The sequence below is a fragment of the Giraffa tippelskirchi genome, chromosome 1 (assembly GCF_054371585.1).
Source record: "Giraffa tippelskirchi isolate mGirTip1 chromosome 1, T2T-mGirTip1v1.2.pri, whole genome shotgun sequence".
Taxonomy (NCBI): domain Eukaryota; kingdom Metazoa; phylum Chordata; class Mammalia; order Artiodactyla; family Giraffidae; genus Giraffa; species Giraffa tippelskirchi.
The window spans coordinates 56,797,626-56,823,677 of record NC_137275.1 but is presented as its reverse complement, the minus strand read 5'-3'; the positions used below and the strand labels follow the sequence as shown (position 1 = coordinate 56,823,677).

At 37.6% G+C, this 26,052-nt stretch overlaps 1 protein-coding gene across 7 annotated transcripts in view; it reads right to left on the bottom strand.

The window, feature by feature from the left end:
- Positions 1 to 21,315: 21,315 nt before the first annotated feature.
- ARAP2 (ArfGAP with RhoGAP domain, ankyrin repeat and PH domain 2) overlaps positions 21,316 to 26,052 on the bottom strand; it is a 795,317-nt gene continuing 790,580 nt past the window's right edge. For all 7 annotated transcript variants that reach the window (XM_081527801.1, XM_081528170.1, XM_081527881.1 and 4 more), the window contains one exon: positions 21,316 to 24,585. In XM_081527801.1, coding sequence (XP_081383927.1) covers positions 24,205 to 24,585 — 381 coding nt within the window. In that variant the 3' untranslated portion in view covers positions 21,316 to 24,204. The remainder of the gene's footprint in view (positions 24,586 to 26,052) is intronic.

Here is a 26,052-nt window from a genome sequence, read left to right as displayed (position 1 = left end):
CTGGAAGTTCTTGGGTCATGTACTATTGAAGCCTGGCTTCAATGATTTTGAGCATTACCCATGTAAGTGATATCATATAGTGTTTGTCTTGCTCTTTCTTACTTACTTCAGTTAATATGATAATCTCTGTTGCATCCATATTGCTGCAAATGGCATTATTTGATTGTTTTTATAGCTGAGTAGTATTCCATTGTATATATGTTGTTTGTATGTGTTATTTGCTCAGTTGTGTCCAACTCTTTGAGACCCCACGGTCTTTAGCCCTCCAGGCTTCACTGTCCATGTAATTATCCAAGTGAAAAATACTGGAGTGGGTAGCCATTCACTTCTCCAGGGGATCGTCCCCACCCAGGGATCAAACCCGTGTCTCCTGCACTGCAGTCAGATTCTTCACTGTTTGAGCCACCACGGAAGCCTCTGTGTGTATATGTGTGTGTGTATGAAAAGGGAAAAAGTGCATTAGTAGCACAGTTGTGTCTGACTCTTTGTAATCCCATGGACTGTAGCCTGCCTGGCTCCTCTGTCCATGGAATTCTCCAGGCAAGAATACTGGAGTGGGTTGCCCTTTCCTTCTCCAGGGGATCTTCCCCCAGGGATCGAACCCAGGTCTCCTGCATTGCAGGCAGATTCTTTACCAACTCAGCCACTAAGGAAGCCCACACACACATACATATGCCACATCTTCTTTACCCATTCATCTGTCAATGGACATTTAGGTTGTTTCAATGTGTTGGCTATTGTGAATAGTGCTGCTATAAACATATAAGTGCATGTATCTTTTTAAATTATAGTTTGGACTCATTATATGTCCAGGAGTGGGATTCTTGGATCAGATAGTAATTCTATTTTTAGTTTTCTGAGAAACCCCTGTTTTCCAATGTGGCTACACCAACTTACATTCCCACCAACAGTGTAGAAAGGTTCTCTTTTTATCCCACACACTCTTCAGCATTTGTTATTTTGTAGATTTTTTTAAACAATGGCCATTTTGACCTGTATGAGGTGGTACTTCATTATAGCTTTCATTTGCATTTCTGTAATAATTAGTAATGTTCAGCATCTTTTCATATGCCTATTAGCTATCTATATGCCTTCTCTGAAGAAATATCTGTTTAGGTCCTCTGCCCATTTTTTGATTGTTTTTTGTTGTTGTTGAGTTGTGTGAGCTGTTAGTGTATTTTTGAAATTAGGCCCTTGTTGGTCACATCATTTGCATACATTTTCTCCCATATTGTGTTGTTTTGTTTGTAGTTTTCTTTGCTGTGCAAAAACTTGTAAATTTGATTAGATCTCATTTTTTATTTTATTTCTATTGCCTTGGGAGACCTACATAAGAAAATATTGATATGACTTATGCCAGAGAATATCTTACCTGTGATCTCTTTTAGGGGTTTTATGGTATCATGTTTTATATTTAAGTCTTTAAGACATTTTGAGTTTATTTTTTATTTTTATATATGGTATGAGGGTGCATTCTAACTTCAGAGATTTACATGTGACTGTCTAATGTTCCTAAAGCCACTTGCTGAAGAGGCTGTCTTTTTCCCATTGTATTTTTTGCCTCTTTTGTTGAGGATTAATTGACCATAGGTTAAGTGAAGTGAAGTGTTAATCACTCAATCTTGCCCAACTCTTTGTGACCCCACAGACTGTAGCCCACCAGGGTTCTCTGTCCATAGAATTCTCCAGGCAAGAATATTGGAGTGGATTGCCATTCCCTTCTCCAGAGGATCTTCCCGACCCAGGGATCAAACCTGAGTCTCCTGCATCACAGGCAGATTCTTTACTGTTTGAGCTACAGGGAACTCCTGACCATAGGTGTGTGGGTTTATTTGGGGGCTCTTAATTCTGTTCCATTGATCCATAATATCTGTTTTTGTGCCAATATCATGGTTTGATTGCTGAAGTTCTATAGTATTGCCTGAAGTCTGTGAGGGTTATGCCTACTGCTTTTTCTTTTTCTTCTTCTTCAGGATTGCTTTGAAATTCCAGGTCTTTTATGGTTTCATATAAATTTGAGGATTATTTGTGCTAGATCTGTGAAAAGTGTCATGGGTAATTTGATAGGGATCACATTAAACCGATAGGTTGCTTTGCATCATGTGTCCACTTTAACAGTATTAATTCTTCCAATTCAAGAGCATTGGATATCTTTCCATTTCTTTTAGTCATCCTCATTTCCCTTTATTAATGTTTTATAGTTCTTACCATGTAAGTCCTTGTTGGTCAGGTTTATTCCTAGATATTTTATTTTGGGGGTTACAGTTTTAAAAGGTATGGTCTTTTAGCATCCCCTTTCTGATATTTCATTGTTAAAGAAGTGCAACCAACTAGTTTATGTTAATATTGTACTCTGCTAATCTTGATACTGTTAATCTTGTATCTTGCTGAATTTGTTTATCACTTCTAGCAGTTTTTGTCTGAAGTCTTCAGGGTTTTCTATATATAGTATCATGTCATCTGCATATAATGATAGTTTTACATCTTCCCTTCCAACTTGCTGTTGCTATGACTTCAATACTATGTTGAATAGAAGAGATGAGAGTGGACATCCTTGTCTTGGTCCAGAGTTAAATACGAATGTTTTCAGTTTTTCACAGTTGTGTATTATATTGACTGTGGGTTTGTCATACATAGCTTTTATTATGTTAAGATATGTTCACTCTATTCCCACTTTGTTAAGAGTTTTTATCATGAATGGGTGTTGACTTTTGTCAAATACTTTTTCTGTATCTATTAAGATGATCATGTGGTTTTTGCCTCTTCTTTGTTATGTTATATCTCAATTATTTTGCATATATTGAACCACCCTTGTGAACCTGGGATGAATCCCACTCAGTTGAGGTGTATGATCTTTTTTATGTATTGTTGGATTCAGTTTGCTGATTATTTTCTTGAGAATTTTTGCATCCATATTCATCAAAGATATTGATTTAATTTTCTTTTTTTGGTGGTGTCCTTGTCTGGTTTTGGTCTCAGGGTGATGATGGCTTCATAGAATGTCTTTGGGAGTGTTCCTTCCTCTTCAGTATTTTGGGAGAGTTTGAGAAGGGTCAGTATAAGTTCTTCTTTGAATGTTTGGTAGAATTTGCCTGGGAAACCATTTGGTCCTGGACTTTTGTTTGTAGAGGGTTTTTAAAAATTACACATTTTATTTCACTTTACTGATTGGTCTGTTCAAGTTCTTGATTCAGATTTGGTGGGGTGTTTATTTCTAGAAACTTATCCATTTCTCTAGGTTGTCAAATTTGTTGGCATATTATTGTTCATAGTATTCCCTCATGGTTTTGTATTTTTGTGGTACCAGTTGTTATATCTGTTTTCATTTCTTAGTTTGTTTATTTCGGCTGCCTGCTTTCTGCTTGGTAAACCTGGCCAGAGAAATGTCAATTTTGTTTATCCTTTCAAAAAAAAAAAAAAAGCAAACCAAGCTCTTGGTTTTACTGATTTTTTCTATTGTTTTTTAATCTCTTTTATTTATTGTCTCTCTGATCTCTATTATTTCCTTCCTTCTGCTGACTTTAGGTTTTATTTGTTCTGCTTCTTCTAATTCTTTTAAGTGTTAGGTTAGATTGTTTATTTGAGATTTTTCTTGTCTTTTGAGGAAAGCCTGTATCACTGTGAACTACCCTCTAAGAATTGCTTTTGCTGCATCCCACATATTTTGTATGGTTGTGTTTTCATTGCCATTTGTCTCAAAATGTTTTTTAATTTCCTCCTTGATTTCATCATTGACCCATTGGTTTTTTAATAGCATGTTTAGTCTCCATTGGAGAAGGCAATGGCACCCCACTCCAGTACTCTTGCCTGGAAAATCCCATGGACGGAGGAGCCTGGTAGGCTATAGTCCATGGGGTCGCTAAGAGTCGGACACGACTGCGCGACTTCACTTTCACTTTTCCCTTTCATGCACTGGAGAAGGAAATGGCAACCCACTCCAGTGTTCTTGCCTGGAGAATCCCAGGGACGGAGGAGCCTGGTGGGCTGCCGTCTATGGGGTTGCACAGAGTCGGACATGACTGAAGCGACTTAGCAGTAGCAGTAGCAGTTAGTCTGCATGTAATTTTTTTCTGATTTCTTTTTGTGGTTGATTTCTTGTTTTCTGCCATTTTGGTTAGAAAAAATGCCTGAGATAATTTCTATTCTCAAATTTTGGAGTTATTTTGTGCCCTCCTATGTGATCCATCCTAGACAATGTTCCAAGTACACTTGAAAAGAACGTGTATTCTGTTTGTTTTGGATGTAATGCTTTGAAAGTGTCAATTGAGTCTAACTGTTCTGTTGTATCACTTAGGATCTTGCCTTATTGATATTCTGTCTAGAAGATCTGTCCTTTGATATGAGTAGGGTGTTAAGGTCTCCTAGTACTATTGAATTCCCATCAATTTCTCCCTTTATGGTGGTTCGCATTTGTTTTATGTATTTGGGTACTGCTATATTAGGTGCATATATGTTGAGTGTAAAATCCTCTACTGTTTTGATTCTTTTATCATATAGTGCCCTTAATTATCTTTCTTAATGACCTTTATTTTAAAGTCTTATTTTGTCTGAGTATTGTGACCCTGCTTTCTTGTCATTTCCATTTGTGTGAAATATCTTTTTCCATTCCCTCATTTTCAATATACATGTGTCCTTTGTCCTAAAGTGGGTTTCTTGTAAGTAGCATATTGTAAGATCTTGGTTTTTATACAATCTACCCATCTGTGTTTTCTGATTGGAACATTTAGTCCATTGATATTTAAGATAATGATCGATGGATATGTATTATTGCTATTTTAAACCCTATTTTCTCAATGATCTTATATTTCTGTCTGCTGTTCTAATTGGGTTGCTTCTATTATTCTACCTTCCACAGCACTTATTCATTCTTTTGTATTATTCATTCTGCTATTCATTGCCTTTACCTCAGCTTTCAACAAATAAATTTTCTGATTTTTCTTGGCTCCTCTTTATATTAATAGTTTGTTTCCTTTTATATGTCTCTGCATTTCTGTTGATAGCCTTTCTTAATTCCTTCAGTATTTTCATTATCTCCTTTTTGAAGTTAGTATCTATACGCCTGAAAAGGTCTGTTTCACAGCTTATTCTTTCAGGAGAAACCTCTTAGTCTTTTAACTGAGAGTAGTTCCTCTGCTTCTTCATTTTACTTACATCTCTCTTTGTGAGTATAGGAGAAACAACTATCTACTATGGTCTTTGGGGGTTATTTATACGTGTAGTGTCTCTGTGTAGTTGTATGGGTTTAATAATTTTGGTGCAGGAGCTATTTTTAGTACGGATGCATGATGCCTCTTTCCTCAGAGTGTGAAAGTGAAAGTCACTCAGTCATGTCTGATTTTTTGCAACCCCCATGGACTGTAGTCTGCCAGGCTCCTCTATCCATGAATTCTTCAAGTCAGAATACTTGAGTGGGTAGCTGTTCCCTTCTCCAGGGGATCTTCCCAACCCAGGGATTGAACCCAGGTCTCCCCCATTGCAGGCAGATTCTTGACTGTCTGAGCCACCAGGAAGCCCTTCCTCAGAGTGTACTGGCCATTATCCCCTTGATGGGGGTGTGCTGATGCAGCAGCTGGTGCCTGCTTCTGGGGTTCTTGGTGGTGGTGGCAGCTTGTGTGTGCTCCTGGAGCCCAGGAGGCTAGTGACGGGGGCTCATGACCACTCCTGTAGCCCAGGAGGTTGTGATGGCAGCTTGTGACTACTCCTGAAATCTGCAATAGTGACTCATGCCTGTTTCCAGAGCTTATGTGGGCATCACAGCACACAGGGAAAAAGGCAATGGCAGGTCTTGCTCCTCCCCTCACTCACCTCCCAAGCAATGATGCTTGGTCTCTAAGGCAGGCCAGGCTTCCTCCTTGCACACCCTCAGTTGTGGTCACACCAGATCCATCCCCTTCAGGCAGTTTCTGTGCCACCAACCTCAGTCCCCTCCAAGGCCTGATCTGCAGCACCTGGGCATCCATACTGGTGGACACACCTCTCCGTTTGGGGAGTACAGGGTGGCAACCCTGATTATCTGTGCAGGTTCCCCTCTGTTCTGGCAGCCATAGACTAGTTGTTTTGCTGTCCTTGATGCGCTGAAGCTCTCCTTCTTTCCCAGCAGTTCTCCCTGCCAGTATGGGAAATCCCATGGTGTGAGAACGTTTCCTCTTTTGTAGCTCCCCCCCAGGGATGCAGATCCCATCGCGATTCCTTTTTCTATTTCTTTTTCTTTTCTTTTGTCCTACTCAGTTATGTTTTCTTGCCCTCTTTGAAGTGTGAGGTCTTCTGCTAGTGTTCAGTAGATATTCTTTGAGAATTATTCCACATAGAGGTGTATTTTGAACAGATTTGTGTTAGAAGGTGAGCTTCATGTCCTACTACTCCACCATCTTGAGCATATAATACATTTTTTCACATCAAAAGGCTTGACAAATCTATCTCTAAAATATATCTCTAATCACATTTTTTCCACAGCCACTGTAACAGTCTAATCCAACTCTGTATCATTTCTTTCCTACATTACCATAATGTTCTCCTTTTATTTTTCTCCCATTCTTATTCAATCCATTCTCCATATAGTAGCTTCAGTAGTATACTCTGAAATGGGGTTCTCTAAATCCTTCATTGGTGTTCAGTTAACCTAGTGAAAAATTAAAAAGCTTTAAATATGTAACATTAGGACCTTCATGACTGAGCTACTGCCAACCTTTGCCTCAGCTTTTATAAGTCTCATCGTGGATTCCTAGGCTTCAGACACATTGATCTTTCATATTTTCTAATAAAATAATTTCCTGTTGAGAATGCATTGATTTTTGGGGTATGACAGCTGATATATTGATAAATGAAGAGGAAACAAGCAAAATATTTTTATCTCATCCTTTATTAGTACCTATTTTGTTGAAACATAGTATCTGTTTCACTAATAAATAATACATATGAACTAAAGTAAGGAGAAAGGAAGGAAGGAAGGAAGGAAGGGAAGCAGGGTGGAGGAGGGGAAGGAAAAAAGGCTAACTAGCTGTTGGCACTGCACGTTCACAAATTTGTTATTCATAGAAGTGTAAAATTGAAGAAATTTGAAGGAAATTATCCTCATGCTGCAAATTGTTTCCTTTTTCTGATGTTTCAAACTTGTTGTTCTCTGCCCAGAGCATTCTTCATCTAATTTTCATCAGGTTAACAAGTTGCTCATGATCACGACCCAGATAATCACAATGGTATGACCACTCTCATAGAGCCAGACATCCTGGAGTGTGAAGTCAAGAGGTCCTTAGGAAGCATCATTATGAACAAAGCTAGTGGAGGTGATGGAATTCCAGTTAAGCTATTTCAAATCCTAAAAGATGATGCTGTGAAAGTGCTGCACTCAATATGCCAGCACATTTGGAAAACTCAGCAGTGACCACGGGACTGGAAAAGGTCATGTTTCATTCCAATCCCAAAGAAAGGCAATGCCAAAGAATGCTCAAACTACCACACAATTGCACTCATCTCACACGCTAGTAAAGTAATGCTTAAAATTCTCCAAGCCAGGCTTCAGCAATACGTGAACCGTGAAATTCCAGATGTTCAAGCTGGTTTTAGAAAAGGCAGAGGAACCCGAGATCAAATTGCCAACATCTGCTGGATCATCAAAAAAGCAAGAGAGTTCCAGAAAAACATCTATTTCTGCTTTATTCACTATGCCAAAGCCTTTGACTATGTGGATTACTATGGAAAATTCTTCAAGAGATGGGAGTACCAGACCACCTGACCTGCCTCTTGAGAAACCTGTATGCAGGTCAGGAAGCAACAGTTAGAACTGGACATGACACAACAGACTGGTTCCAAATAGGAAAAAGGAGTACGTAAAGGCTGTATATTGTCACCCTGCTTATTTAACTTCTATGCAGAGTACATCATGAGAAATGCTGGGCTGGATGAAGCACAAGCTGGGATCAAGATTGCCAGGGGAAATATCAATAGCCTCAGATATACAGATGACACCAGCCTCATGGCAGAAAGTGAAGAAGAACTAAAGAGCCTCTTGATGAAAGTGAAAGAAGAGAGTGAAAAAGTTGGCTTAAAGCTCAACATTCAGAAAACTAAGATCATGGCATTCGGTACTGTCACATCATGGCAAATAGATGGGGAAACAGTGGCTTTATTTTTTTGGTCTCCAAAATCACTGCAGATGTTGACTGCAGCCATGAAATTAAAAGACGCTTACTCCTTGGAAGGAAAATTATGACCAACCTAGACAGCATATTAAAAGGCAGAGACATGACTTTGCCAACAAAGGTCCATCTAGTCAAGGCTATGGTTTTTCCAGTAGTCATGTATGGATGTGAGAGTTGGACTATAAAGAAATTTGAGAGCCAAAGAATTGATGCTTTTAAACTGTGGTATTAGAGAAGACTCTTGGAACACATAGGACTGTGATCACAAATGTTCTCACACAGAGTATCTGTAGCCAGACTCTGGAGACATTGCTCCAGTCAGAAAGTCAGAGCCACATCAGCTGAAACTCATGACTGATAATGTTTGTTGGAAGTTTTCACTTTTTGGTTTAGCCAACTAGTGTAAAATTAATGTGAAGGTAATTTTGCAGTAGTTCTTTGGAATTCCATCACAAAATGAGCACATTTCCAGCTGAAGCATATCAACCCAAAATACATATTCCAGTGCAAAATCTTGTCTCTGAAAAAGTGAAATGAATTCATGTGTGATTCTCTCACCCTGGACTCCTGTTCATTAAAATCAAATATGCTGCTCCTTGAGCACTTATAGGTATTTCAAGAAAGATGGATTTTTTTAGAGCCATTATTTAAGATCTATTTCTTCTCTCTATTTTTCTTTAGAGGATCACAGAAAATGTAGTTCTTTATTTATTTCATTCAGTTCAGTTCAGTCACTCAGTCATGTCTGACTCCTTGCGACCCCATGGACTACAGCATGCCAGACCTCCCTGTCCATCACCAACTCCTGGAGTTTACTCAAACTCATGTCCATGGAGTCAGTGATGCCATCCAACCATCTCATCCTCTGTCGTCCCCTTCTTCTCCTGCCTTCAATCTTTCCCAGAATCAGGGTCTTTTCAAATAAGTCAGTTCTTTGCATCAGGCGGCCAGTGTATTGGAGTTTCAGCTTCAACATCAGTCCTTACTGAAGTAAACTCTAGAAAATACCATAAATTGGATTGTAATTGAAATATGGATATTTTCATCAACTAACTTCTGTCCCTCTCACCCTTGTTTTTTCAGATCTTCTGGCAATTCGTTTTTGTCTTCTAATTAAATGCATTTATGTTTGTTTGTCATGTATTACTCCAGCCCTCTCCTACAGAAGAACAAGTCTTTGGTTTTTTGGGAGTTTTCATGTCTTTCACTCAAAAAAGACTTTTAAAAATTTATAATTTATGTTAAATTATGTAAAGTACAATATTATGTATCAAATGAGTTTTAATGTCCCATTTTAAAATTGCAGACCTGGTTGTGGAGGGCATTGTGATGGGCAGGGTGGGGCATCTGTGGTCATCCTGGAAACATGGATTCCACGCAGTTTGCAGGATTCTGATATCTGTGGACGCTAACATGTACTTCATGTAAAGAAATCCACAGACAAAAACGTGAATCAGTTTGTATTTTGGCATTCAAATCCTAGCACTTTGGGAAAGCATCAAGTACAAGTTTTTGAAGACACTGGGGACTACCATGATTATGTGTTCAGGATTCAAGTTTGAATCACTTCATCAAGACTTAGATCTGCTTCAAAAGCCTCAAGTCTCACCTGTATTAAAGCTATCCTTTGAACCCTCTCACAAAAATAAAAGTTTAAATGACTAAAAATAAATTGCAGAGATTTGTCTTCATTTTCTCCATGCTTAAAAAGTCTTGATCCCATGAACACTTTATACTGTTATTATTATTAGTATGTCTCAAGACATGAAAATTCCTTTAGGGCAAAGTTCATCATTAATAGTAGTGCATATAATTTCTAATAGTATTCTTCTTGCTAATTATACTTTTAGGTGACTTTTGGTCAGATCACTTTAGAACATCATCTTTATTGCATAATGAGGCTCTGAAGTGCTCCAATTTTGTGACTAGGAAGATAAGTTTGGTTTTATCATTTTCTCATGTTCACATTTATTAATATTACTTTCATTTCACAGATTGTTTTTCCTTCATTTCTTGCCTGCTTTTTAAAGAAATCTTAAACCAAGTATCCTTTTCTGTGAGTTTTCTTAATTAAAATTAATATTTATAAATCCATTTATATAGTCAATTATGAACTACAATATAAGACAATAACATAACTGCCAACTCTTCCACATTGCATATCATTCTTTTGTAAGAAAATTCAAATACTGCATGTGATATGTGACTGATAAAGACCAAGCGAGCATGTCCTGGTCAATCAATAGACTGAATATGAATAAATATTTTTTAATAAAAATAAATTCAGATAGTAGTTTTCATATGTTCTTTGGACACCTTCAATGAACCTAACCATTTTCTGGACCATTAGCTAGAGCTTTGTGTTAGAACAGTTCATATCTGAAAAATAGGGCATGGTAGATTGCTGAACTATGATTTTTTTTTTTAAAGTTTTTTGAACATCCAAGTAGAGTCATTAAACTCTTAAATAGAAATAACAAACAATAAAATCTGACATTTATTAGAAAATATATACTTTTCAGTAATGTGGTAATTTGAATATGAATGAAAAAATAAAATTGCCAGGAAATACAAACATTAATAGCTTTTAATTAGAACACATTTAAAGGAAGTAGAAATGAAAGGAGCAGGTTATTGAACTTATTCATAAAGAGCAAACACTAATTTATTCTAAGTTGTTAGTATTAATACAGTCTGCAGCAATGGACAAATCAATGTTAATTGAGTTCTAAAAGAAACCCATATAGGTAACTGCTTTCACTATTATGAATAGTGGGTACATATGAAAAGGCAGAATTGAAATTAAGTGCAATTTAATTCAATCTCTATTACTTTCATTAACATTAAAAATGCTAGACAAACTGAATAAATCACATGTGCCTTTTTTATGCTGCATTTTTCCAACTCCTTATTATGCAAACTTGAACATGCATCAAAGTTGAAAAAAAAAAAATTCAGCGAAACCCCTCCCCGCAAAAGCTGGTACCTAGCATCTGCCCATTACATTTTACTATGCTTGCTCAACTATCCTATCTGTCCCTCTCTATTCATCCGTTAATTCACCTTATTTTCTACTCATTGAAAGAATGTTGTAAACATCTCACCAACTTCCTCAAATATTTTAGCATGCATTTTATATAAAATTTACATAAAATGCACATATTTTAAGTATATCTTCCATGAGTTTTGATAAATGCATTCACTTGTTCAGCCCAAACCTCTGTCAAAACTATACAGCATTATGGTCCATCCATTCCAGAAAGTTACCTTATTATCATTTCATGCTCTCTGTGCTTTCTCCATACCTTTCACTATGGATCTCTTCCATCTGGCTATTCCTAAATTATGTCCCTCTATAATTAATTTAGTAAGTAGTTTAGACGACTAGTTATTTAGTTAGTAAAATATTTGAGTTCTGTAAGACACTGTAGTAAATTAATACAATCCAGGGAATGGGGTCATTTGAACTTCCAGTCTTTAGCTCATGGGTCAGAAGTATACTTGCTCACTTGGACTTATAATTGGCATCTGAAGCAGAGAGTGCAAAGCAGTCATCTTGGACTGAGCACTCAACTTGTGGGATCTGATGCTGTCTTCTTTGGCTAGATAGTGTGAGAATTGAGTTGAATTTCAGGACACCCAGCTTGTATTGGAGAATTGCCTATTGGTATGGGGGAAAGCCCCGTGACACACTCATACATTGGGAATTGGTGCTCTTGTTGCTCAGTCGCTAAGTTGTGTCCAAGTCTTTGCAAACTCATGGACTGCAATACACGAGGCTCTTTTCTGTCCTCCACTGTCTCCCAGAGTTTGCTCAGATTCATATCCATTGAATTGGTGATGCTGTCTAGCCATTTCATCCTCTGTTGCTCCTTTCACCTTTTGCCTTCAATCTTTTGCAGCATCAGGGTCTTTTCCAGTGAGTTGGCTCTTTGCCTTAGGTGACCAAAGTATTGGAGCTTCAGCTTCAGACCTTCCAATGAATATTCAGGGTTGATTTCCTTTAGGATTGACTTGTTTGACCTTGCAGTCCAAGGGACTCTCGAGAATTTTCACCACCACCACACTTAAGAAGCATCAATTCTTCAGCACTTAGCCTTCTTGATGGTCCAACTCTCACATCTGTACATGACTACTAGAAAAACCATAGTTTTCATTATATGGACTTATCTCAACAAAGTGATGTCTCTGCTTTTTAAAATGCTAAGTTGGTGGTGGTTTAGTTGCTAAGACATGTCCAACTCTTGTGACCTCATAGACTGTAGCCTGCCAGGCTCCTCTGTCCAAGAGATTCTCCAGGCAAGAATACTGGAGTGGGTTGCCATTTCCTTCTCCAGGAGATCTTCCCAACCCAGAAATCGAACCCAGGTCTCCTGCATTGCAGGCAGATTCTTTACCAACTGAGCTACAAGGGAAGCCCTAAAATGCTAAGTTAGTCGTAGCTTTTCTTCCAAGGAGCAAACATCTTTTAATTTCACAGCTGCAGTCACTGTCGGCAGCAATACTGGAGTCCAAGAAAAGAAAATCTGTCACTGCTTCCATGTTTTCTGCTTCTGTTTGCCATGAAGGGATGGAACCGAATGGCATGACCTTCGTTTTTTGAATGTTGAGTTTTAAGCCATTTTTTTCACTCTCCTCTCTCACCCTCATCAAGAAACTCTTTAGTTCCTCTTCCCTTTCTGCCATTAGAGTGGTATCATCTGCATATCTGAGGTTGGTTATATTTTTCTTGGCAAGCTTGATTCCAGCTTGTGGTTCATCCAGCTTGGCATTTCACATAATGTACTCTGCATAGAAGTTAAATAAGCATGGTAGCAATATATAGCCTTGATGTACTCCTTTGCCAGTTTTGAACCAGTTCCATGTCCAGTTCTAACTGTTGCTCCTTGACCTACATACAGGTTTCTCAGGAGGCAGGTAATGTGATCTGGTATTCCCATCTCTTTAAGTAAGAATTTTCCACAGTTCATTGTGATTCACAACAGTCAAAGGCTATAGCATAGTCAATGCAGCAGAAGTAGATGTTTTTCTGGAATTCCCTTGCTTTCTCCATTATTCAATGAATGTTGGCAATTTGATCTCTGATTTCTGCCTTTTCTGAATCCAGCTTGTATATCTGAAAGGTCTCAGTTCACATACTGCTGAAGTCTAGCTTGAAGGATTTTGAGCATAAGCTTGCTAGCATGTGAAATAGCTCAGTTGCATGGTAGTTTGAACATTTTTTGGCATTGCCTTTCTTTGGGATTGGAATGAAAACTGACCTTTTCTAGTCCTGTGGACACTGCTGGATTTTCCAAATTTTCTGATGTGTTGAGTGCAACACTTTAACCACATCATCTTTAAGGATTTGAAATAGCTCAGCTAGAACTCCATCACCTCCACTAGCTTTGTTCTTAGCAATTCTTTCTAAGGCCCACTTGACTTCACACTCCAAGATGTCTGGCTCTAGGTGAGTGACCACACCATAGTGGTTATCCAGGTCATTAAGAACTTTTATGTATATTTTTTCTGTGTGTTGTTGCCACCTCTTCTAAATCTCTTTTGCTTCTGTTCAGTCCTTACCATTTCTGTCCTTTATCATGCCCATCTTTGCATGGAATGTTTCCTTGGTATCTCTTATTTTCTTGAAAAATCTCTGGTCTTTCCCATTCTATTGTTTTCCTCTATTTCTTTGCATTGTTCACTTAAAGCCTTTTGGCTTTCTTACCTCTCCTTGCTATTCTCTGGAACTCTGCATTCAGTTGGGTATATTTTTTCATTCTCCCTTGCCTTTCACTTCTCTTCTTTCTACAGCTATTTGTAAAGCCTCCTCAGACAATCACTTTGTCTTTTGCATTCTCTTTCTTTGGAATAGTTTTTGTCACTGCCTCCTGTACAGTGTTAGATATCTCTGTCCATTGTTCTTCAGGCACTCTGTCTTTCAGATCTAACCCCTTAAATATATTCATCCCCCCCACTATATAATCATAAGGGATTTGATTTAGGTCATACCTGAATGACGTAGTTGTTTTCACTATTTTCTTCAATTTAAGCCTGAATTTTGCAATAAGGAGCTCATGATCTGAGCCATAATCAGCTTTAGGTCTTGCTTTTGCTGACTGTATAGAGCTTTTCCATCTTCAGTTGCAAAGAATATAATCAATCTGATTTCAGTATTGACTGTCTGGTGATGGTCATGTGTAGAGTCATCTCTTGGGTGTTTGGAAAAGGGTGTTTGCTCTGACCAATATGCAGAACTCCATTAGCCCTTGCCCTGCATCATTTTGTACTCCAAGGCCAGTCTTGCTTATTATTCCTGGTATTTCTTAACTTCTTCCTTTTACATTTCAATCCCCTATGATCAAAAGGACAACTTTTTAAATTTTTTTTTTTCTTGGTGTTAGTTCTAGAAGATGTTGTAGATCTTCATAGAACCATTCAATTTCAGTTTCTTTGGCATCAGTGGCTGGGGCATTGTTGTTCAGTTGCTCAATTGTTTCTGACTGTTTATGACCCCGTGAACTGCGGCACACCAGGATTCCCTGTCCTTCACCATCTCCTGGAGCTTGCTCAACTTCATGTCCATTGAGTTGGTGATGCCATCCAACCATTTCATTCTCTGTCATCCCCTACTCTTCCTGCCTTGGATCTTTCCCAGCATCAGGGTCTTTTCCAGTGAGTTGACTCTTCACATCAGGTGGAAATATTGGAACTTCAGCTTCATAGATTGGGGATAGACTTGTTTTACTGTGATGTTGAATGGCTTGCCTTAGAAATGAACTGAGATCATTCAGTCATTTTTGAGGTTGCATCCAAGTACGCATTTTGGACTCTTTTCTTGACTATGAAGGCTACTCCATTTTTTCTAAGGGATTCTTGCCCGCAGTAGTAGTAGGTATAATGGTCATCTAAATTAAAATCACCCATTCCCATCCATTTTAGTTCACTGATTCCTATGTTGATGATGTTCACTCTTGCCATCTCCTGCGACCACATCCAGTTTACCTTGATTCATGGACCCGATGTTCTGGGATCCTATACAATATTGTTCTTACAGCATCAGACTTTAACCACCAGATACATCCACAACAGAGCATCATTTCTGCTCTGGCCCAGCCTCTTCTTTCTGGAGCTATTAGTAATTGCCTTTGCTCTTCCCCTGTAGCATATTGGATACTTGAGGACCTGTGGGGCTCATCTTCTGGTGTTATATCTTTTTGCCTTTTCATACTTTCCATGGGATCTCTAAGCAAGAATACTTGAGTGGGTTGCCATTTCTTCCTCCAGTGGACCAGATTTTGTCAGAACTCTCCACTGTTACCTGTCCATTTTGAGTGGCCCTGCATGGCAATGCTTCACTGAGTTATGTAAGCCCCATTGCCATGACAAGGCTGTGATCCATGAAAGGGACCTCCTTCACATATGATGTTTTTCTACCACAATGCTGTATATTTCTAAAAGTGAATGCCAATTAAAAAGGTACTACCATACATTCAACTAGCTGATGTTTCATTTACCAAAGACAATAACAATAATGTCTCTCTAATTAAAAGAAAAATATAAAAATATTTAAAATTGTACTTATAAAATATTTACACACCTTTTGAATAGTTGAGTAAAAATTGAGGAGTTCTTAAAGTAAAAAGTAGTTTCTTTGAAGAGTTTGGGTTTACTTGGCGGTGGAGTGGAGCATCAGGCAACTTCCATCAAATTTCAGAGAGCTGGCAGGCTATCAGCATTGTGGATGAACCCTAGTCCCATTTCTTATTCTTCACCTGGTTGATTATCTTACAAATTTAGATACAACTGTGGGATTGCTAACTAGCTCAATACCAGCCATAAAGTAGATATCATAAATCATTGTTAAGTGGAATAAAAAAAGTGAATACAACAGAATGAATAAAGTGGAAACTAATGTTTTCTAAATGTTGGTATTTGGGAATGTGACTAGCAAAATGCTAAATGTTTTAAATGTATCACCTTGTGTTTTATGAAAACAATCTCGCAATCTTGCAAGTTATATATCCTTAGCTAATGCTTTGTACTTGGTAAATGCTCAATACATGACTGTACTGATGAAATGTGCAAGCTTTAATTTACTAAGGGGTTTGAATCCCCAGAAACATCAGAGCAGCAACTGGATTATTCATCTGCAGAAGGTTTAGCAATAACCTTTTTATATCCCCAAATTCTCTTTGTCTGGAACAGAAAGGCATAGCAGAGGTAACTGTTTATGAATATAAACCATTGGCATTTGATAATCAGTTATTGCTCTATTATTCTAAAAACTGGAAAAATTAACAACTATATTTCAGGGTCAGTTTTTTTTCCATTATAATTGGTAAGTAGAAAAGCTATTGAATTTCTATTAAGTGGGACATTTAAGTTAAAAACAATTAAATTTTAATCTGTTGCAGAAGTACAGTAACAATTTACAAGGATATTATATTCAGAAACCAAGCTGAGAAGTGAATTTTAATCAAAATTGAGACCAGATCTAGACTTCCAGTATAAAATAACGTTTATATAGAACAAGTGGAAGAGACTTTCCCACTTTTCTATTTAAACACCATTAACAAATGGAGGGGAAAAAGCCAGCAAAAAGGCAAAATAAACAACTGAATAGGCAGAATAAACCTAACCGAAAAACATTACACGATTACCACAAACTGTTAGATAAACATTTATCAAAATCTGGAAATAATTTTCACTAAGTGTAAAGCTAATGACTGTTCTTATCCATGCAGTCATTCAAGAAATATTTATTAAGCACTATCCTGAAGCAAAATGGGAAATCCCTGAGGGATTTGGGACCTGTAGGCTACTTATAGGACATTTTATAATGATTGCTGATTGCGGATGAGGACAGGAGTTTGTTTTGCAGTAGTATTTTAAAATGTATATCACCAGGAATTTATTAGTATTCAAGTTTAATGACTTTAACTGATTGGCAGGTTACCTTTTAAAATATATGATAACTCCTGGTGTTGATTTTGTCATTTGGTCAACTGATAGAAATGATTTAAATGTTTCTGGTATTTAAATTGTATTGTGTAAGAGCTCATTCAAAATATTTAAAAAGTGTTTGAATCCCTCTGTAGACATGAGTACAACATCTGCCAGTAAATTAGGTTTATTATTCTATTAAAATCTTAGGAAGAAGTCTCAGCTCTGATAATTTTGTAATATGATTTTAGAATCTTAGTTAAGATCTGATTTGTCTGGAATGAGTATATAGCATTCTTTGGCTTTGTGCACACACTCTTCTTGAGGTGAAGTAAAAGAGGTCGTTATGTTTTATAAAATATCTATAATCATAATCACATCTTTATAAATTTGATATAGCATGTCAAATATGTTATTTCTAACTTGTTCTAAATTACTAGTTAGATGTCTAATTTCATTATTCAACTGGGTAATTTTATACATTGGGAAGATTACCGATTACCATTCTATTCCATTTGCTTGTGTAATTTCACAATTCTGTTTCAGACAAAGAAAAGAATTGGTCTGTAGTTAGAATGTGCTGTGTGTGTGTGCTTAGTCACTTAGTTGTGTCTGACTCTTTGTGACCACATGGACTGTAGCCCGCCAGTTTCCTCTGTCCATGGGGATTCTCCAGGCAAGAATACTGGAGTGGGTTGCCTTGCCCTCCTCCAGGGAATCTTCCCAACCCAGGGATTGAACCTGGGTCTCCTGCATTGCAGGTGGATTGTTTACTGTCTGAGCCACCAGGGAAGCCCATAGTTAGAATAATGCATAAAAAAACACAAACCAGACAAATTCCTTGGAGGCAAAAGTTAAGTTCATCTGCCAAAGAATAAATCTTCACTAAAGGATTCCTAGTCTCTTTATTAAGTATTTGAGCAGTTGGGCAGAAAATGATTAGAAATATTAGGATCAATACAAATTTACTCAGGCATCTTGGTTACTTCCAATAGGATCCAAACCATTTTCAATTAAAAATATAAAACATAAAAACCCTTTCATTGGGGGTAAGCATCTGTAGAAAATGTGTGAAGGTACAGATTACTGCATTGGAACCAGGGCTCATTTATGCCATTTGATTTTTGTTGTAGGCAGCACTTGTAGGAACAAGAGCCATGGACACTCCCCTGTGGGAGCTATGAGGAACCTGATAAAGGATCCAACATTTAGAATGAAGTCTTAAGTGAACTGTTGAACAATGTGTTGGCTAATGTTGCTAGAATTTAATAAACAAAAGGGACTCAGCAGAAACGAGCTGAAAGTCCCAGGTTTTGGTGTTTGCTGAGAGCTTTGAGTGTTACCACCAGTCATCTCTATTGCTGGAATGGAAATTTTTATGTTTCTGGAGTGGGAAATCACTTCTTAGCCTTTCAATGCAATGGCAACAGCATAGTGTGGGTTTGGGAAGATGAGTGTGTCAACCACTGAGGTTATTGGTTATTGCGGTGCATGGGTGATCTCAATAGTTGTTAGGTGGTTAAGTCTTTCCTCAAAAGAGGAAAGTCATTGCCTAATTGTTCTGTCTTTATTCAGGTGCATCCCTAGATTGTGTATAACTGTTAGGAAAGGGTTCCAAGACATTTTCTGTCAGTGGAGAGGTTAAGAGTACAACTACTTTCTTATCATCATAATCCCTTGTCTATGCTTATGTTATTGTTCAATCGCTAAGTTGTGTTCTACTGTTTGTGACTGCATGGACTACAGCATGTCAGGCTTCCCTGTCCTATACTGTCTCCTGGAGTTTGTTCAATCTCATGTCCATTGACAAGTGATGCCATCCAACCAATTCATGCTGTCAGTGTTCTTCTCCTGCCCTCATCTTTCCCAGCATTGGGGAATTTTCCAATGAGTTGGCTCTTCACATCAGGTAGCTGAAGTATTGGGGTTTCAGTCAGTATCAGTTCAGTTCAGTCGCTTAGTAGTGTCCAACTCTTTGCAACCCCATGGACTGTAGCATGCCAGGTGTCCCTGTCCGTCACCAACTCCTGGAGCTTGCTCAAACTCATGTCCATCAAGTCAGTGATGCCATCCAACCATCTCATCCTCTGTTGTCCCCTTCTCCTGCCTTCAATCCTTCCCAGCATTAGGGTCTTTTCCAAAGTCATTTCTTTGCATCAGGTAGCAAAAGTAATGGAGCTTCGGCTTCAGCATCAGTCCTTCCAATGAATATTCAGGACTGATTTCCTTTAGGATGGACTGGTTGGATCTCCTTGCAGTCCAAGGGACTCTCAAGAGTCTTCTCCAGCACCACAAATCAAAAGCATCAATTCCTCAGCACTCAGCTTTATGGTCCAACTCTCATATCCATACATGACTACTGGAAAAACCATAGCCTTGACGAGACCGACCTTTGTTGGCAAAGTAATGTCTCTGCTTTTTAATATGCTGTCTAGGTTGGTCATAACTTTTCTTCCAAGGAGCAAGTGTCTTTTAATTTCCTGGCTGCAGTCACCATCTGCAGTGATTTTGGAGCTCAAGAAAATAAAGTCTGTCACTGTTTACATTGTTTCCCCACCTATTTGCCATGAATTGATGGGACCAGATGCCATGATCTTAGTGTTTTGAATGTTGAGTTTTAAGCCAGCTTTTTCACTCTCCTCTTTCACTTTCATCAAGAGGCTCTTTAGTTCCTCTTCACTTTCTGCCATAAGGGTAGTGTCATCTGCATATCTGAGGTTATTGATATTTCTCCTGGCAATCTTGATTTCAGCTTATGCTTCGTCCAGTCTTGCATTCCTCATGATGTGCTCTGCATATAAGTTAAATAAGCAGGGTGACAATATACAGCCTTGATGTACTCCATTCCCAATTTGGAACCAGTTCCATGTCCAGTTCTAACTGTTACTTCTTGATCTGCATACAGATTTGTCAGGCAGCAGGTAAGTTTGTCTGGTATTCACATCTCTTGAAGAATTTTCCACAGTTTGTTGTGATCCACACAGTCAAGGGCTTTGGCGTAGTCAATAAAGCAGATGTTTTTCTGGAACTCTCACTTTTTCTATGATCCAACGGATGTTGGCAATTTGATCTCTTGGTTCCTCTGCCTTTTCTAAATCCAGCTTGAACATCTGGAAGTTCTCAGTTCATGTGCTGTTGAAGCCTCGCTTGGAGTATTTTGAGCATTACTTTGCTAGTATGTGAGGGGAGTGCAATTGTGTGGTAGTTTGAACATTCTTTGCCATTGCCTTTTTTTGGGATTGGAATGAAAACTGATCTTTTCCAGTCCTGTGGCCATTGCTGAATTTTCCAAATTTGTTGGCATATTGAATGTAGCACTTTAACAGCATCATCTTTTAGGATTTGAAATAGTTCAGCTGGAATTTCATTACTTCCACTAACTTTGTTAGTAGTAATGCTTCCTAAGGCCCACTTGACTTCACACTCCAGGATCTCTGGCTCTATGTGAGTGATCACACCATTGTGGTTATCTGGGTCATGAAGATCTTTTTTTGTATAGTTCTACTGTGTATTCTTGCCACCTCTTCTTAATCTCTTCTGCTTCTGTTAAGTCCATACCATTTCTGTCCTTTATTGTGCCCATCTTTGCATGAAATGTTCCCTTGGTATCTCTACTTTTCTTGAAGAGATCTCTAGTCTTTCCCATTCTATTATCTTCCTTTATTTCACCTAAGAAGGTTTTCTTATCTCTTCTTGCTATTCTCTGGAACTCTGCATTTAGTTGGGTATATCTGTCCCCTTTCTCCCTTGACTTTCACTTCTCTTCTTTTCTCAGCTATTTTGTAAGGCCTCCTCAGACAAGCATTTTGCCTTCTTGGCATTTCTGCTATGTATACCAAAATCTGAGGATACCCACAGTCAGGTTTTCATCCTCATGGGTTAATATCTGTAGATTCAGCCAATTATTGATAGCATGTTAAGTTTGCAGTCCACTGGGGGCTGAATCTGCTAATGTGGAATGTGTGATTACCAAGGGCCTACTGAATATTTATTGAAAAAAAAACAAAAAAAGTGGACTGTGTAGTTCATTCCCTTGAACAATGTGGAGGTTAGGGACACTGACCTCTACCCAGCTGAAAATCTGTATATAACTTAGTCGCTCTCCCTGTCTGTGAAATCAATGAACAGTAGATCATGTAGTACTGTATTATTTACTGATGAAAAAAATTCATGTATAAGTGAACTGGCACAGTTCAAACCTGTGTTGTTCAAGGGTCAACTGTATATAAGTCATCACAAAAAGCCCACAAGATTGGTTATTCCCACTTCTCAGATGAGAACATTTAGATTCTGAACTTTAATCCAGTAATTCACAAAAATGTCTCAAATCTATACAGATAGCTCAGTTATTAAAAACTTTACATTCAACAGTAGTAGCCATGGCAAAGAAGATAGGTATATACAAAATAATTTAGAACATTTTCAACAAAAAATTATTAATAATAACTAAGGGTTGTGAAGCAGATAAATTTTAGTTACCTACAATATTAATTTCTGTGCTATTTTCAGACGATTAGAAATAAATATGATGATTATACACATAACAGGATATTGTTCACATTAAGCTAATTTTGTCTTTTCTTGAGCAAATAATATGAAAGTTTTGGTGCAAATTTTGATGAGATAATGTAAGCTTTCCTCATCTCAAAGTAATTATCAAAAGTGTGAGAAATATACAAATATCTGGATACTACAGTCTATCCAAATAAATTTGGTGAATTTTCAAAAATATTTCCTTTCACAATACAGTTTGTATATTTTAGAATTAAAAATTATCAAATATAAATCCAGATTAGCAGATAATAGAGTTATATGGACATCATATTTTTGCTTCAATTACTTTTCCTTAATTTTATTAACTTTAGGGCTATAGACATGAAAGAGTACCATCAATCTGTTTCTTCATGTCTGTATACATTCATCATTTAAAAGAGAACAACATTCATACTGACATGTTAAAAAACTAACAGCTAGTTTGAAGTATATATTGAATTTTTTTTTAAATGCAATCTATTTATTTATTTTCAAAAGATGAAGGTGGTTAGTTTGAAAAAAAGTCACATTCAGGTGGATTTGTAAAGCAATTTTAATTTTTACTCAAAATGTATGAGATGTCATCATTAGCCCTTATCTTATACTTGAAAAATGGAGACAGTTGTACAGGAAGGGAAATAGAAGTTATTAGATTTTAAGCTCAAGTTTCAAAAGTATTCAAATAGGGCAGGTAAAAAAAATCCAGATACTGTTCCATTGTCCAGTGTAATATTCATGCCCCCTTATTTCATAAAATATAAATATCATTTACTAGAAATAATAATTTTAGTTTTTTCTAAACACCATGATTCTTGCTTTATAGCTATGAAGGCTCTCCAGCAGTGCCACCTATTTCATAAACTGACCAGCAGTTTCTCTCTTAAAAAGAAAATTCCAGTCTATGTGGATTAAAAGAATAAATATCACACATCCTTGGTAAACTATTTTATCACCACCAGGTATAAGAGATCAGTATTTTGTAATGAAGAAATTCATAGCATTTAACAGCATATTACTGCACTATGATTGGACTGAAAAAAGTATGGGCCTTTGTATACTGATAAATTCTGCTAAGACACCTGAAAAATGGAGGTGGGGGGTAGGAAATGGTAGGAATAAAGCTTGGCTACCAACTAGTAAAATAATTCTGATCAAAATGCACCAGACCTAATACAATTCTAAAGAAACTGATGAAAAGTGCTACCCCTATCAACTATAATTTAGATGGTATTGTTTGAGAAAAACAACCAACCCAGTAGCTGCTCTTTATGTGGAATTAAAAATAGAGGGCTTTGTTATTATTTATTAGGCACAGGAAGGAGATTCCTGCTTTATTAAAAAGAAAAAAAAGACTAGGTTAAAAGGGAACTAGTAGCTCCCAAAAGTGTGGTAGTTAATCGAACTCCTACCCCCAGATGGCCATATGTTGTACAGTTTCAGTAAATTCCAACTCAGAAATGAATATACAAAGTAAAACAGCAATAAAAAAACAATAAAACCCTGTGATGATGACTGTTGCTCGTACCAGAATGACAGTAAGGAACTCTTAAAATTTGTTCATATACAGCAACAGGGCAAGTGGCATCCATGCCAGGTCCCGTATACATGATCTCTTCAATGCAGTGTCCATTTCCTCTCAGCAGGCACCTGCAAAGAACTGAAGTGTAGTGAATGGGTTGGTGCTGTGCTTGGTTCACCGACACCATGGGAACAGTGGCCAGTGCCAATTTTCATGTGTGTTGGCTGAATACTAATCTTGGGAAACACTTAGTCACTAGATTATTTTCTTAACAAGCAGTTTCTCATGAACAAGGTCTGGTCAACAGTAAACTAGAATGAATCTCAACCTGACCTCCTTGGCTTTTAGGACACGTGTTAATTCTTTGCCTCTTTTTAAAACCTCAGTGTTGTTTGATAGGCAGCCACTAAATTAAATCCTCCTTTTCAACTTACTTTCCTTTCTTTTCCCTAAGGTTGGACCCTATGTAAACCTAAAAACATATAATAACTTTATATACAAGGTTTCTCAAAGTGCAAAATGTGTTACATATAGTTTCATAGGCTTCATTTACACACAGCATTTTATACAATACAGTACAGTTTGCAATTTTTGTTCATAAATTTACACCACTTAACAGACACCTACAGTTGATCCTTGATCAATGTGGGTTTTGAACTGCATGGGTCCACTTATATGTGGATATTTTTAAAAAGTGAATCCTACAGCACTGCATGATCCACAATCAGTTGAACCTACAAATGCAGAGGAATTTCGGATATGGGGGCTGACTATAAATTATACACAGATTAACACACTAACCCCTGCCCCATGTTGTTCAGAGGTCAACTGTACTTCAAAAGGCTGGCCACTCAAAGTAACGCAATGCCTTCCTACGCAAGGTTAACGGAGCTGAACTGTACAAGCTTTGTTCAGACCACAACACAGTGAATCTTACACTTATCACATATATATATACACACACATATTAATAGTTTAAAATGCTATTTAAATGGTTAAGGATAGCTAGATACATCTCACCCAGCATGAAATACAGTTTGGTTTCAGACACTGTACACAATATTTAAAAAAAACAATTTGTGGGACAAGTCATTTTATTTCCTTCTGCACCGTCTGCTCAGCCTGTAACTCTTTTGGAAGCGTTCTTGACCGCTGGAGAACCACGCTAAGCTCTTCGATGACCTTTGGTGGTAACTTATTATTGCAGTCCAAAGTATCTTTGCCATTCCTGTCCTCAGTCTTCTTTAGTGTCTTTAGGCCTTTATGGTCTTTCTGTCGCCCTGGAAAGACCTCAGCCTCTGTGTCCTCCAGACAGTTGAAACTCCGGTGTTTTCTGGTTCGATTTCGAAGTTTCTCGTCCTTGTGCTCCAGGCACTGGGCCACGATGGAGGCTTTCTCCTTTAAGGTGCCATCTCCACCTTGGTCACGCTTTGTACCGAGCCGCAGCCTTTCAAGTTCTGCTTTTGCACTCTTAAAATAAAACAAAACATCTCAGAGGGAAGCAAGATCTGGCCTACTCTGCTTAAAGAATACATGGCATGTAAAAGTTGTTGATGCTTCTTTTATTAGAGTTTATTTCTATGACTTAGGTTTTAACTTGACTTTTGGCACTAGCAGCAGGTCTGAATTTATAGATGGATCTGAGAGCTACAAAACCAACTGAAATGGAGATCACGGAAATTCATTTTAACAAGCATTTAACATACCACTTCAAAGATGTCTTTCAAGCTAGTTATTCAAACTGACTCCCATTTTAAACTTGCCTGTTTCAATTCACTGCTGCTTGGATGTGTCACATGTTCATGCATCTGTAATTCCTACAGTCTTGTACCCGAAGTACAGAGGAAAACAGGGGTCTCTGTGGCCATAAGTCCAGGAAATACACTTTGTAATAGATCTCTCTTTGAGATTCACAATACATATTAAAGAAGCTGAGAAATTCTTTATCAGAAAAACCTGTTCAACTTATTTTTCTGTTTTTTTTTCTCCTCCAAAAATATGTGACTAGTGCAATCTTTTCCCCATATAATGCCTATTAGAATTCTACAGATATTTGTGAAAACACTGAAAGGAACATATAGTTATATATTAAAACCCACTTTTGTATCAGTAGATTAGAGTATACATTCAGTCAACTGTGTCTACAGGCACCAGAAATCCAATGAGACAACCCGCAATGGGACAGAGGTGTACTTTCATAATTAGTGTCCATGGCATCTTGTGACTGGGCAAGTATTGACATCCAGAACTCTCATCAGGTTCTCAAAGGGGATTACAACCTAACCAAACGTAAGATAAAAGAATGAACAACAGAAAAGCAAGCATCTCATGGGATGGAGCCACAGCAAAAGGCTACCCAAAAAACTGAGTTGGGGTAAGTGGGAAGGCATAAGTCATTTTTGTTTTCACAAGCAAGAGTTGAAGGAATTTCTTCAAAATTTCCTCATAAAAACTGCAAAGCACAGAAAGAATAAATCCAAGGAAAATTTTTTATTGTATTATAAATGTTTGAGAGAAAGATGAAATGAAAATGGTGATATAACATGAAGAATGGGACTATTTTGCAGATAGCAAGTAGAAGTATGTGCGCTTACCCATTCTTACGAAAACACCAAAAAACTAACTGGACAACCATCGACAAAAACACACACACACTCTGGAACCTTTAAAAGATACCTATGTCCAAAGACAAAAAGCCACAACGAGATGGTAGGAAGAGCATAATCATGATAAAATCAAATCTCATATCTACTGATCCACAAACTAGAAAATAACTATACTGCAGAAGTTCTCCCACAGGAGTAAAAGTCCTGAGCTTCACATGAGGCTTTCCAACCAGGGGGTCTGGCAATGGGAAGAGGAGCCCCCAAAGAATCTGGCTTGGAAGGCAACATGTTCTTGGGTTGGAAGAATCAATATTATTAAAAGGACTATAGT